This window comes from Dermacentor variabilis, chromosome 1 (assembly GCF_050947875.1).
Source record: "Dermacentor variabilis isolate Ectoservices chromosome 1, ASM5094787v1, whole genome shotgun sequence".
NCBI lineage: Eukaryota > Metazoa > Arthropoda > Arachnida > Ixodida > Ixodidae > Dermacentor > Dermacentor variabilis.
Window position 1 is genome coordinate 262,966,001 of NC_134568.1, and position 12,122 is coordinate 262,978,122.

The following is a 12,122-nucleotide window of genomic DNA, read 5'->3' on the forward strand; positions in this document are numbered from 1 at the left end:
ATTACTCTATGATTAGAAGTACTGGCGAAGCGCATCGTACGAATACGAAGCATATAATACTGCTCCCTTGATTTTTATTCAGGGAAGTCTTCAACGTTTTTTAAACCGCATCAACCATGAAACAATGAATAAATAATAAAATTATGTAACTTTGACACATTTATTGGCAGTCCATCATAATTTGGGACTTCAGGGGTCAATATAAAAAAAGCCTAGCTGACGGCCTGGCAAAGTACTCCGGGAGCAAGGTCAGAATCATGGTATACATAGCGATCACATAAACACGCAAAGAGCGCGCGCGCCCACGAACACGCTAAAATAAGCGAAGACAGTTGGTTGGCGCGTGTATACCACGTGTACACCTTCCCCTTGAGGGACGTTTCGTCTGATACAGCTAAGCAAGCCGACACTTAATGCTATTACAGTTATCAGTGGAGATACTGCAAGAGGGAAAACCTATGCGAAGCACGTTAGCGTAAACCTTGCTTTAATTGGAAATCGAGATGAAGGCAAGTGTTCGATGAACATTCTTCTGATCGGGATTGCTCATAGACATAGGTAAAACGGATCGTCGTCGAACGAACACATAAAAAGAAAAGAATACAAGACCTTTCGGCTCCCATACGGACGCATTGTTTACAATGAAACTTCACTTTCAATGTGTACAAGGCCCCAGTATGGGAGCCAAAGCGTCTTGTTTTCTTTTCTTTTTATGTTTTTGGTCGGCGTGCGTTTTACCTTTGACTGTGAAAATCGAGATGTTCATCATACTTGATCTATTTGTGTTAATAACATTTAAAGAACTTTGAAGACACTTTCTATGTCCTCGTAGTCATTTCATGAAGCATACGTTCTGCACTACAAGAAAGTCGAATTAACAACGCCTGGGATAATCTTTTTTTAATTTTTGCAGGTCACTGGAGGCGTTGCCTAACTACGTTCGCTTTGGCAACGGCGGCGATGCTTTGCAAGGAGCAAGGCATCACAGTTCTTGCAGTCTGCTGCATCTACGAGCTTGCTTCATGTGCTGTGAGTGCACTATAACTTGTGTTATTGCATGGTTTTTCGTCACGGTATCCTTGAGTGCTTGAATGGCAGTCGTTTGCTCGCTTTGTGTGCTCACATAACAGTAAGGTACCTTCCAACCACTTGCCGGCAAAGGGGTCTCAATAGCACTGTTCCGTAGCAAGCTCAGCACCATCTGAACCAGCGGTTCGGCTAGCGACTAAAGATGCAGACTGGCTGGTCGGTAAGGCTTAGCCGATTGACCAACGGTATACATTAACTAGAATTTTACTCTTGGGAACGAAGAAGGCCTTGAGCCATCGGAACCAATTTCCTTTCTGTTTTTTTAGAAGACAAGGCTTTCCTGGGTGACTTCACACGGGTTTGACTTACGTGGGACCTGGGCATCTATCTGGCTTCTTGGTAAAAAAAAAAAAAAAAAACGGCCCTTTTGCGCGTCCAGAGCGTCATAGCGAGAGTCGCAAAAGGTATCAAAATGTGGATCTCAACGAGACAAGAAGCGAGAACCTGTCGCAAAGTCTGTAAAGTTAATGGTGCGGGAGTAATCAGCGCCAATGTAGTTGAAAATTAACGACAGGGCACCACAGATTCTCCCCAACCTCGTTGAAGAACGGACACAGTGGGAGAAAAGGATTCAAAGCCTATTGTTTCAGGACCAACTAAGGGCCGTCCAGAGGTTCCATGATGTCGCTGAAAGGCTTGGCCTGACAGTGCCAACGTGGGAGCGGCCCGCCTTGGCTTAAGAAGTCGAGCCTCCGGACCTCATTACAATAAATGTTTTGACACACACGCACCACAGACTGCACTACCTCTGGGATGCACAGGGCCTCTCGGACAAAAAAAAAAGTCTTCTTAACCATATTCGGCACGAAAGAGACAACACCAACGTACATGCGCGTAAAAAGGAGAAGAAGAGAGGAATAAGAAAAACAAAAGCGAATGAAAAGGCTGTGCATGAATGAAAGAAATAAAGGGTCCGGAAAAAAATGTAAGGGCTGACAATGGAACGAATAAAATAATGCGAATAATGCAAAAACATTATGCAGTTATACAGCATTGCATCATCTTCAATGACCCCAATTCAGTAGGTATATATAAAATCATATACTGTATACGTCGACCTTGTCTTCTTTCGCGTCGACTTTGGTTGACACGCCTTTTGTTTTGCCCTTGTTTTGTTGGCTCTCTGCAAAAAATGTCGAATTTATTTATTTACTTCACGTGTGTGTGCGTGGTCAGCTTTGTCAAGATAAAGTCAAACTAGTTAATGAAGTAAAGCTAATAAAATGGTAGAAAACATGCCATTCGTAGAAAACTTTTACACTGGCAGATGAGCATGCGGTATAACTCACTAGAGGAAGCCGTCATTAAGTGTCACAGGCTTCATTTAGTCACCAATGTGCTGCCTCGAAGCCAAAATGCCGATCAGCTGTCCACTTTCATACTGGAGCACCCTGTATGTCGTTGTTAATATGAGCCGTTACCTTCGCAGGGACATTTGTAGCACAACTTTGGTTGCGAGGTTTTGTACCGACCTTTGATTTCTCGCGAAGGAGCGACAGCGCAAAGGAAGAAAGCACCTTATCTCGTCGCACTTGATTTAGAGTTTATGGCTTAAAACATAAAGCAGCTCATTTACCTACGGCTCATTTTGCATGGTCGTAGCAAACGATAAATAAAATGGAGACACGATTGATTGATTGATTGATTGATTGATTGATTGATTGATTGATTGATTGATTGATTGATTGATTGATTGATTGATTGATTGATTGATTGATTGATTGGGCGAGTGAGCGATGGGGCGATGTGCTGTAACTTTATTGTATGTGTGTGCGCGCAGTTTCTTTTCACGTGCTCAAAAATTGCCGAGGGCGAGACATGTGGGCAGCGCATTTGCCAGCCGCCGCTGCCACCGTGTGCAAAGAGCTTCCCACCAGCTGCGCGAAGCGGTCCCGAGCGCTCTGCCAGGTGCCACCAAGTCCATGGAGTATCGAGGCGGAAGACGGACGCGATTCGCCCCCCCCCCCACTCCCCCCGGAGGACAGCGCCTTGATACTCCCACCCCTGCATCTATCTCGCCCGCTATCTGTTTACCTTTGCACCCCTTCCCTCGCCTCGACCGCGCGTTCGGTGCCGTTTTCTCCCGTTGTTTGCGTTCGTCAGCTGTGCCCATCTCGGTGTTGATCTTGTTTTTCGGGGTCGGACGCCGGAGGCAAGAGCGTTCGAGAGCGTGCTTTATCCAGCGGGGCCCCCGGCGCAGTTGGCTGCTTCGCTTGACGCGTGACAAATACCATTATCGGCGCCGCTCGATGGACAGACTACTCGCAAACATTTGCGCTCGGCGCAGCGAAAGTGTTCGTGCCGCGACGCGTCCCGCCGATCGATTGCACCGCGCGTCGGCCACGTGATTCACGCAGAAATTTCTAAACAAAAGTCATCTTTCCTCCTTGTGCCACTCGCGACGCCTCCGGGAAGGCAACGGCACCGCTGCGGTTTGTGTTTCGTTTTTGCCCGCCTCCTCACAACCTCTGCGTCCTCTTTTCTGGCTCCTTTCGCGCGGTCATATTTTCCGCTGCTACCTCTCTCACGGCGATGTATTTTGTCCGGCTCCATGAAAATGAAAACGGAGACGCGCAAGGTGTTTCTTTTTTTTTTTTCTCGGGCACAACAGGTCACGAGGAAGTCTAAGCAGCAAGAGACTTTTCATATAGCTGTCAATATCCGGGTGCGTCAATGCGATATGACTAGCTGACACAGATATAAGAAATGCACGGCTCGACTTTTGGAAATTGGGAAACATGCTGTTTGTTTTTTCTTGGCTTTACTGCTGTTACCTACTTGCGTTTCTATTTTGCAACTGGGTTCTTGCTAACCGTTTTCAGCAAAACTGCCAGTGTGCGTGTTTTGTTTCGGACGAGCTGTGGAGCGTTGACGAATGGCAGCCAAGATAACTACGCGAACCCAGTAACACTACAGTGAGCTTCAATTTCACACCGATGAATATGAAAGAACAATAATTTGGTTAGGCTACGCTTGCTTTTGAGGCTTCCTCCTCGGATTGCCGTTAGTACAGAAAATGTGCGATAGTCTGATAGCTTTTAAAAGAATAAATATGGGATGTCTGCAGATCCATTTATAGATGCACATCAATAGACAAGTCTAAACTCACAAAGGAATGTAGAGACTTTAGCGACAGCAGGAACAACAAAGCAATTTTAGTACTTTGTGTAATAATTATTTATTTCTGAACATGGCAAATTCACAAATTTACCAAATTCGGATATTACAATGTAATTTCTATACAGAAACATGGACTTGTGTTAATAATGTTGATATTCACCAGCCGTTGCAATACTGTCCCCGTCTATTAATACTGAGCTATGGCATGGACGCTGGCTGGTTGGTACATGTCCAAGTTGTAACACCGCGAAGGACGGGGACAGATAGATAATAAACGCAAGCGACAGTGCTTTGTCGTATGTGCTTGTACCTAAGGTACGTAATCAGCATTTCAATAGTGAAATCGCGGTACATTCACCGACTTGCGACCTCAACACCGAGCAGTGAGCGTACCCCAATCTTTGCAATTATCGGAATTGGCTTCGTAAGCTCTTGTTCCCAATGGGACACTTTCTTGAATAGCCCTAGTGCCGCCGTTGAAGCACGTGCATTGTCGAAATAAATTAGGTTGTCGAGGTAGCGGGAGGCTGAGCAGCGTAATTGTTCGACAATGTATTGGTACAGTTGCTCCATGGAACCAATATCTACGTCGTATGTCAAATGAAACAAGGAGGCATTGTACTGATCTTTAAACGATAAGATATTATTTTTTAAAGCAGAACTCATCCGGGCCATTGATTAATTGCACATGTCAAGTCTCAAACACGTGCCCTCTAGCGTGTCCTCAAGCCCATGTCAAAAGTGAGCTAGGACCCATCCTGCTGCGTATACAAAATTCAAGAACGCGAGCTGGACTTATTCAAGCTCGCTAACATCACACGACATTCCGCGCAAGGAAGTTCTGTGTCATTTCTTCGCACTTCCAAACAAGTTCCACATTATGCAGGTATAAACCTTACGGAACTGTATTCGGAGCTCTATTATCCAGCTCTATTCGTGGAATTGTAATCACCGCCATGTATTTCTATAGAAGCTGCGTTACAATTCCTTTCATTCTTACGCACGAAAACGTCATTGATACAGCTTTTAGTTGTTGTTTTTTCTATTAACTAGAGTATGTTACTAAGGCATGCAACAATAAAGAAATACCCTGCAGCTGCTTCAAAATTTCCGCGTTTCTCAATAATTGAAAAAGATATTGACAAATATTTCAAAAGAAACGTAAGCAACAAAAATGATTGCTCGATATTACAAGCGGGGTAACCAGCCAGCCGCATGGTAGTTCAGAGTTTGGACCAAGCTTTTTGCACACCTCCCCGAAGGGCTCAGGTTCACTTGATAATCCACACCCTGTCTTGCACATAGAACGGATTCACGCCTACCGACTGCCCCTGGTTTCTGGTCTCAGACAGGAGCTTGAAATCACTGTGGTGGCTCAGTGACTATGACGCTGTGCTGTTGAACCCGAAGACTCGGCGTGGATTCGTCGCCACGGTAGCCGAATTCTCACGGAGCCGGGATGCATGGAAACACGCTCGGGAACTTAAATTTAGCGTTAGAGTCGCAGGTAGTAAAAGTCAATCCGTATCCCTTTTCTTCAGCATGTCCGTGTCCCATTGTACAGCATTTAGGCGTAAAATTACATTAACCATTCTGTTAAGCTAGACACGAAGCAAAATGCCCTGTAATTCATTGGGTGACTACATTTAAACGGACACTAAAGTGAAAAATGATTTCGTCTGCATCAGTAAATTACCGTTCTACAACACCAAAAACACCACTCTTACAACGATAAGACGTTTAGTAAGCCAGAAAAAGCTCAAGAACGAAATACGGGTGGCGATGTCTACTTAAGTTCCCGCACCTGGGGGCTGTGACGTCTTGGATTTTGATGGCATCTTCTAGGGCCTACTAATTATATATAGCGGTACAGATTGACTACAGTGCGTTCTAAAGGAACCAACTATTAAACATGGCAAGTTTCGGGAACCTTTATTCAGCCAACATGGCCCAAATGCGAAAACATACTTTGGAATCCCTGATGTCACACTGACGTACCGGCGCGGGGGTTTCGGCGCGAAATTCAAATACTGACACTTGGACCTTCATTTTCTCATCTAATAATCAAACTATTTTTTTAAATGACTGCCTGCAGGGTTCTCAAACAATGCTTCATTAGTCTAAACTGATTTATTATTTCGCTTTAGTATCCCTTTAAAGCCAGACTTCAGACTGTTTGAATCGCACCGCTGGTACGAGTTGTTGTGGTCGTACCCGCTGGTACGATTTGTTGGGAACTCGGCGCTGACGCCCGTGGTTGTACCTGGGTCGCAAGCCCCAAGGGTAGCGTTGGCCTGGCGGCCTGGGGTACAACTGGAAGCATCCGAAGGTCCCGGCAAAGCATGAGTCGACTGGTAACAACAAAACAACTTGTTTATTTTAACATCGCAAAGAGTTGGCGGTCAGGTTGACCGAAGTAGAGAGACGGGAGTGCACTTTACTCAACAGAAGAAATCGGAGCCCTCTTTTTGGCGTCCGGGGGCAGCTGTTTTTATACTCTCGCAGTTGAGGGCAAGAAGGAACCCCTCAATAGACGAGCACGTGATTGTACAATGGGCTAATGGTGACGCACACTGTCGTAGCGCCGCCGGTCGGGCACAAAGACTGGGAGGAGAAGGTAACTTCGGCTCTCGTAGCGCCTCTGGTCGGGCACAATGACTGGAAGGAGAGGGTGACCCCCTGCTGTCGCATCGCCGCCGGTCGGGCACAATGGCACATACACTCACACACGCACATGAAGACACGTGGCATCGGAACATGCCTGGAAACGCCTGGAAATGCCTGGAAACGCCTGGAAACGCCTGGAAACGCCTGGCGGGGAGCGTAGCGGCGACGCCGAACGGGCCAAAATGTCTGCCGCTTTGTTGCAATCGCGCCGGCTAAACCGCGCGTCGTAGGCGAAACGTAACAGACCGCCCCGCCGGGGGAAGGAGATCCCGATGGACAGGGGACTGCATCCGCTGTCCGGAGGGATGTCGCTCGATGATGCTCATAACAGAAGTCGGGCGTCCCTCGACGTTTCTTGAGCGCAGCGCACAGAGAAGGCCTCGTTCTCTCGTTCAGGTTCGCACAGGACACTGCAAAGTGACTTCGGGAGAGTTCACATTCTTGTTCTCTTCCCGGCAAGCGTTAGAACTACGCTGAAACTCAACCGCTCAGTCAGCAAGCACGGCACAACCCTCACTAAGCCCTGCCAGGCTCTTTCCCCTTTTTATACCACTGCCTAGTTCCTTACAGTAGTCTAGCATCACTCAGAACGCGTCCACAAATTGGAAAATTGCACTAGAAAGCATATCATCACTTTGAAACACTAAACAAAAGTAATATGTTAAACAATCCTGCCTCAGGAAGAAAAACATCAGTAACAAACAATTTTGAGGCTGATTCCTACGTTAGGGGCTTCGACTTAAGCCATCGGCGTTACCGTTGAGACTCCCCTTTTTGTAACGCACCTCAAAGGAATATTGTTGCAAAGCGAGGCTCCAGCGCAGGAGGCGGCCATTTTTGGGAGAGATGGTCTGCAGCCATTGGAGAGGGCAGTGATCCGTCTCAATGATAAACCTCGAGCCGGGTAGATAGCATGACAATTTCTGAACGGCCCACACGAGACATGCACACTCTTTCTCGGTGGCGCTATACGCCTGCTCACGACTGGTCAGCTTACGACTAGCATACAGGACGGGGTGTTCTACTTCTCCCTTTTCCCGTTGGCACAGTACAACGCCCATGCCTCGCTCACTAGCATCGCACTGAACAACGAACCCTTTTGTATAGTCTGGCGATCGTAGCACAGGCTGGCTTGTTAGGGCACTCTTTAGGGCGCTAAAAGCTCTTTCCTTTGTCTCGTCCCAGACGACTGTTTGAGGCTCTGTCTTTCTTAGAGCATCCGTCAGGGGAGCCGCGATATCAGAGTACCTGGGGATGTACCTCTGATAGTAGCCGGCGACACCTAAGAACGACCGAATATCGGTCTTTGTGCGCGGTTGCGGAAAGTCTCGCACAGCGGCCACTTTTATTTCAGAGGGGCGGCGACGACCCTGACCAATCACGTGACCGAGGTAGACAACCTCGGCCTGTGCTAACTGGCACTTAGGAGCCTTTACTGTCAAGCCCGCTTCGCGCAGGCGGGTTAGCACTGCCCGCAAGTGTGCCATATGCTCAGACCAGGATGCGGAGAATATCGCTACGTCGTCTAGATACGGTAAAGCGAATTCTTGCTGTCCCCGCAACACTTTATCCATGAGGCTTGAAAAACAGTATGGCGCGTTCTTCAAACCAAAACTCAACACTTTAGGACGGAATGTTCCCATTGGTGAAATGAACGCCGCATACCTACTAGCCTCTTCTGTAAGTGGAACCTGCCAATAACCCCTGACAAGATCTAGGGTGGAAATAAACTGAGCGCTACTAACTTTCTCAAGGCGCTCCTCGATGTTAGGGATCGGATAAATTTGATCCTTAGGGATGGAATTAAGCCTGCGGTAGTCGACGCAAGGACGAGGTTCCTTGCCCGGTACCTCAACTAAAATCAAAGGGGAGGTATAATCACTCTCACCTGCCTCAATAACACCGAGCTGTAGCATTTTCTTTACCTCAGCCTCCATAATATCGCTCTGGCGGGGTGACACCCGATACGCCTTGGATCGTACTGGCTCTGGGGAGGTAAGTTCTATATCATGAGTAAGTACAGAAGTCCTACCAGGCCTCTCAGAGAACAGACCTTGAAACTCTTGTAAGAGCTGGTGTAGTTCGGTTTTCTGCTCAGGCGACAGCGGTGCTTTACTGATAAGGTCACTAATGACTTGACCGGTGTCTTCCCTGTTCGTCACTGAGCCTAGTGCCGGAAGCTCGACCGGAAGCTCTTCAGGAACGTTTACCATCATGCACACCACTGCTTCCCTTTGTCTATAAGGTTTGAGCAGATTACAGTGGTAAACTTGCTGTACTTTCCGCTTTCCTGGCAGACTTACCACGTAGTTAACGTCCGACAGTTTCTGAACAATTCGTGCTGGGCCCTCCCACTGCACGTCTAGTTTGTTGTTTAGCGATGTGCGCAATATCATGACCTCATCGCCCACCTCAAAACGATGGGCCCTGGTGGTCCGATCATAATAAACCTTGGCCCTCTGCTGGGCCTTTGCCATTGCTTCACCTGACAACTCCTGTGCCCTTCTTAAGCGTTCGAGGAGCTTAAGCACGTACTCCACCACGACTGGGTCGTCGCCCCTGCCTTCCCACGATTCTCGAAGCATGCGAAGCGGAGACCGAAGCGAGCGACCGTACACCAGCTCAGCTGGCGAAAACCCCGTAGCTGCATGCGGCGCGGTCCTTAATGCAAACATCACCCCAGGCAGACACAGCTCCCAGTCAGTTTGATGTTCAAAACACAAGGCTCTCAACACGCGCTTCATGACGGAGTGGAGCTTCTCAACGGAATTCGACTGTGGGTGGTACACTGAGCTGTGTAGCAGCTTTACCCCACACCTTTCGAGAAAAGTTGTCGTCAAAGCGCTAGTAAACACTGTGCCCTGATCTGATTGGATTTCTGCAGGAAAACCAACTCGCGCAAATATGGACAGTAGTGCATTGACTATCTCAACTGAGCTGAGTTCTTTAAGCGGCACTGCTTCAGGGAACTTTGTCGCTGGGCAGATCACAGTCAAAATGTGTCTGTACCCCGTGGCTGTTACCGGCAGAGGTCCCACAGTATCAATAACGAGCCGTCTAAAAGGCTCCGTAATGATAGGTACCAATTTCAACGGCGCCCTCGATTTGTCCCCTGGTTTGCCCACCCGCTGACAGGTGTCACATGACCTCACGAAATGGTCTGCGTCCCGAAAACACCCAGGCCAATAGTACTCTTGCAAGAGACGGTCCTTAGTTTTCTTAACTCCTAGGTGTCCGGACCACGAACCCCCATGCGTCAAGCGCAACAGATCCTGACGATAGCATTGTGGAACGATCAGCTGATCGAACTCCACTCCTCTGCGGTCTAGATACTTCCGGTACAGGACTCCACCTCGTTCCACAAAACGCGCATTTTTCCTGGCGATACCTTCCTTGACATTGCAGCGTATGTTTTCTAGGCTACCATCCTTCTTTTGCTCGGCTATCAAAGCCGACCGGCTGACTTTTAGCAACCTATCAAGTCCGTCTGACGTAGGCGCGATGAGCAAATCAGTAGATAGCTCTTCTAACTTTCCCGTGTCGGGCGTTTCCTCTCCAGTATCTGGCGCCTTCAACGCTACAGGCTCAATTTTATTCAGTTCGGGCGTGCTCTGAATATCGGCTTGCTGCGCCTCTGACCCTTTTTCGTTGTTTGATAACATCGGCCCCGCAACTACCGCCTTTGCAGCGAGCTCCCGAACCTTCGATCTGGTTAAGGCCTGAACGCTAGCCTCACCAAACAAAAGCCCCTTCTCGCGCAGGAGGTGATCGGACCTGTTTGAAAATAGGTACGGGTACTGGGGGGGCAGCATAGATGACACTGCCGCCTCCGTCTCAAGCGCTCCGAAAGGTCCTTCAATAAGCACTTTTGCTACCGGCAGACACACGCTATGAGCTTCCACGGCTTGCTTGATCCACGCGCACTCGCCCGTGAACATATGGGGTTCTACGTAAGAGGGGTGAACTACATCCATCGTAGCTGCGGAATCGCGAAGCACCCGGCACTCTTTCCCGTTCACGAGGAGGTCTCGCATGTAAGGCTCGAGAAGCTTCATGTTCTCGTCAGTGCTGCCTATTGAAAAAAACACAACTTTTGGTGTTGTTTCCGGACACTGCGCCGAAAAGTGACCCGGCTTCTGGCACGTATAACAAACGCGCGCTTGCCTCATCTCGAACCGCTTTCTGCGTTCGGCTTCGGCTGCCGCCGTCTCCTTAGGTTCGGTCGCACTGCTTCCACTCGCATCCGCACTACGCGTGTTCCCCTTTGCTCTCATGGGTGTGAACTTCGGCCTCTCAAACTTCGAGCCAAATTCACCCTTTTGACCGTCCTTAGCTCCGCGAGCCCGACGCGTCACAAACTCCTCGGCTAGCTCAGCGGCTTTAGCCACCGTACAAACGTCTGGCCTATCCAAGACCCAGTATCGCACGTTCTCCGGTAACCGACTATAAAACTGTTCTAGCCCGAAGCACTGCAGAACTTTATCCTGGTCACCAAACGCTTTCTCTTCTTTGAGCCACTCCTGCATGTTTGACATAAGCCTATACGCAAACTCTGTATATGACTCACTTTTGCCTTTCTCATTTTCCCGAAACTTCCGACGGAACGCCTCCGCAGACAGCCGGTACTTTTTTAGAAGACTCGATTTCACTGTGTCGAAATCCTCTGCCTCCTCTCTATCCAAGCGAGCGACTACGTCGGCCGCCTCGCCGGGTAACAAAGTGAGCAAGCGCTGTGGCCACGTTTCCCGAGAGAACCCCTGCTTCTCGCACGTTCGCTCAAAGTTAACCAGGAACAAACCAATGTCCTCTCCAAGCTTAAACGGCCGCATCAGGTCAGTCATTTTGAACAATACGCGTTCTCCTGCACCGTGTGCCTGACTTCCATTACGAGCGCGTTCCATCTCTATCTCGAGACGCTTCATTTCCAAAGCGTGTTGACGGTCACGCTCTTCTTTTTTCTCTTGTTGCTCTCGCTCTTTCTGTTCTTTACTTTCGCGCTCTTCTTTTTCTTTCTGTTCTTTAAGTTCGCGCTCCTGTCTTTTTGCAGTCTCCCTTTCCTCAATGGTCTCAAGGCATTCCGACAGCTCGTCATCCTGAGCTTCTAACTCAAGAATAGCCTTTAGCAGTTCTGGTTTTCTGAGTTTGTCCGAGACATCCAGACCCAACTCTCTTGCAAGCTCCAACAATTTCGGTTTGCGCAACGACTTCAAATCCATGGCTGCTCTGAATGCTGCTTTCTCTACTGC

The 12,122-nt window shown here is 48.5% G+C and overlaps 1 protein-coding gene across 1 annotated transcript in view; it reads left to right on the plus strand.

The window, feature by feature from the left end:
• LOC142563742 (protein O-mannosyl-transferase Tmtc3-like) overlaps nucleotides 1-12,122 on the plus strand; it is a 427,622-nt gene that overhangs the window by 362,069 nt on the left and 53,431 nt on the right. The window contains exon 8 of the mRNA XM_075674346.1: nucleotides 914-1,029. Coding sequence (XP_075530461.1) covers nucleotides 914-1,029 — 116 coding nt within the window. The remainder of the gene's footprint in view (nucleotides 1-913; nucleotides 1,030-12,122) is intronic.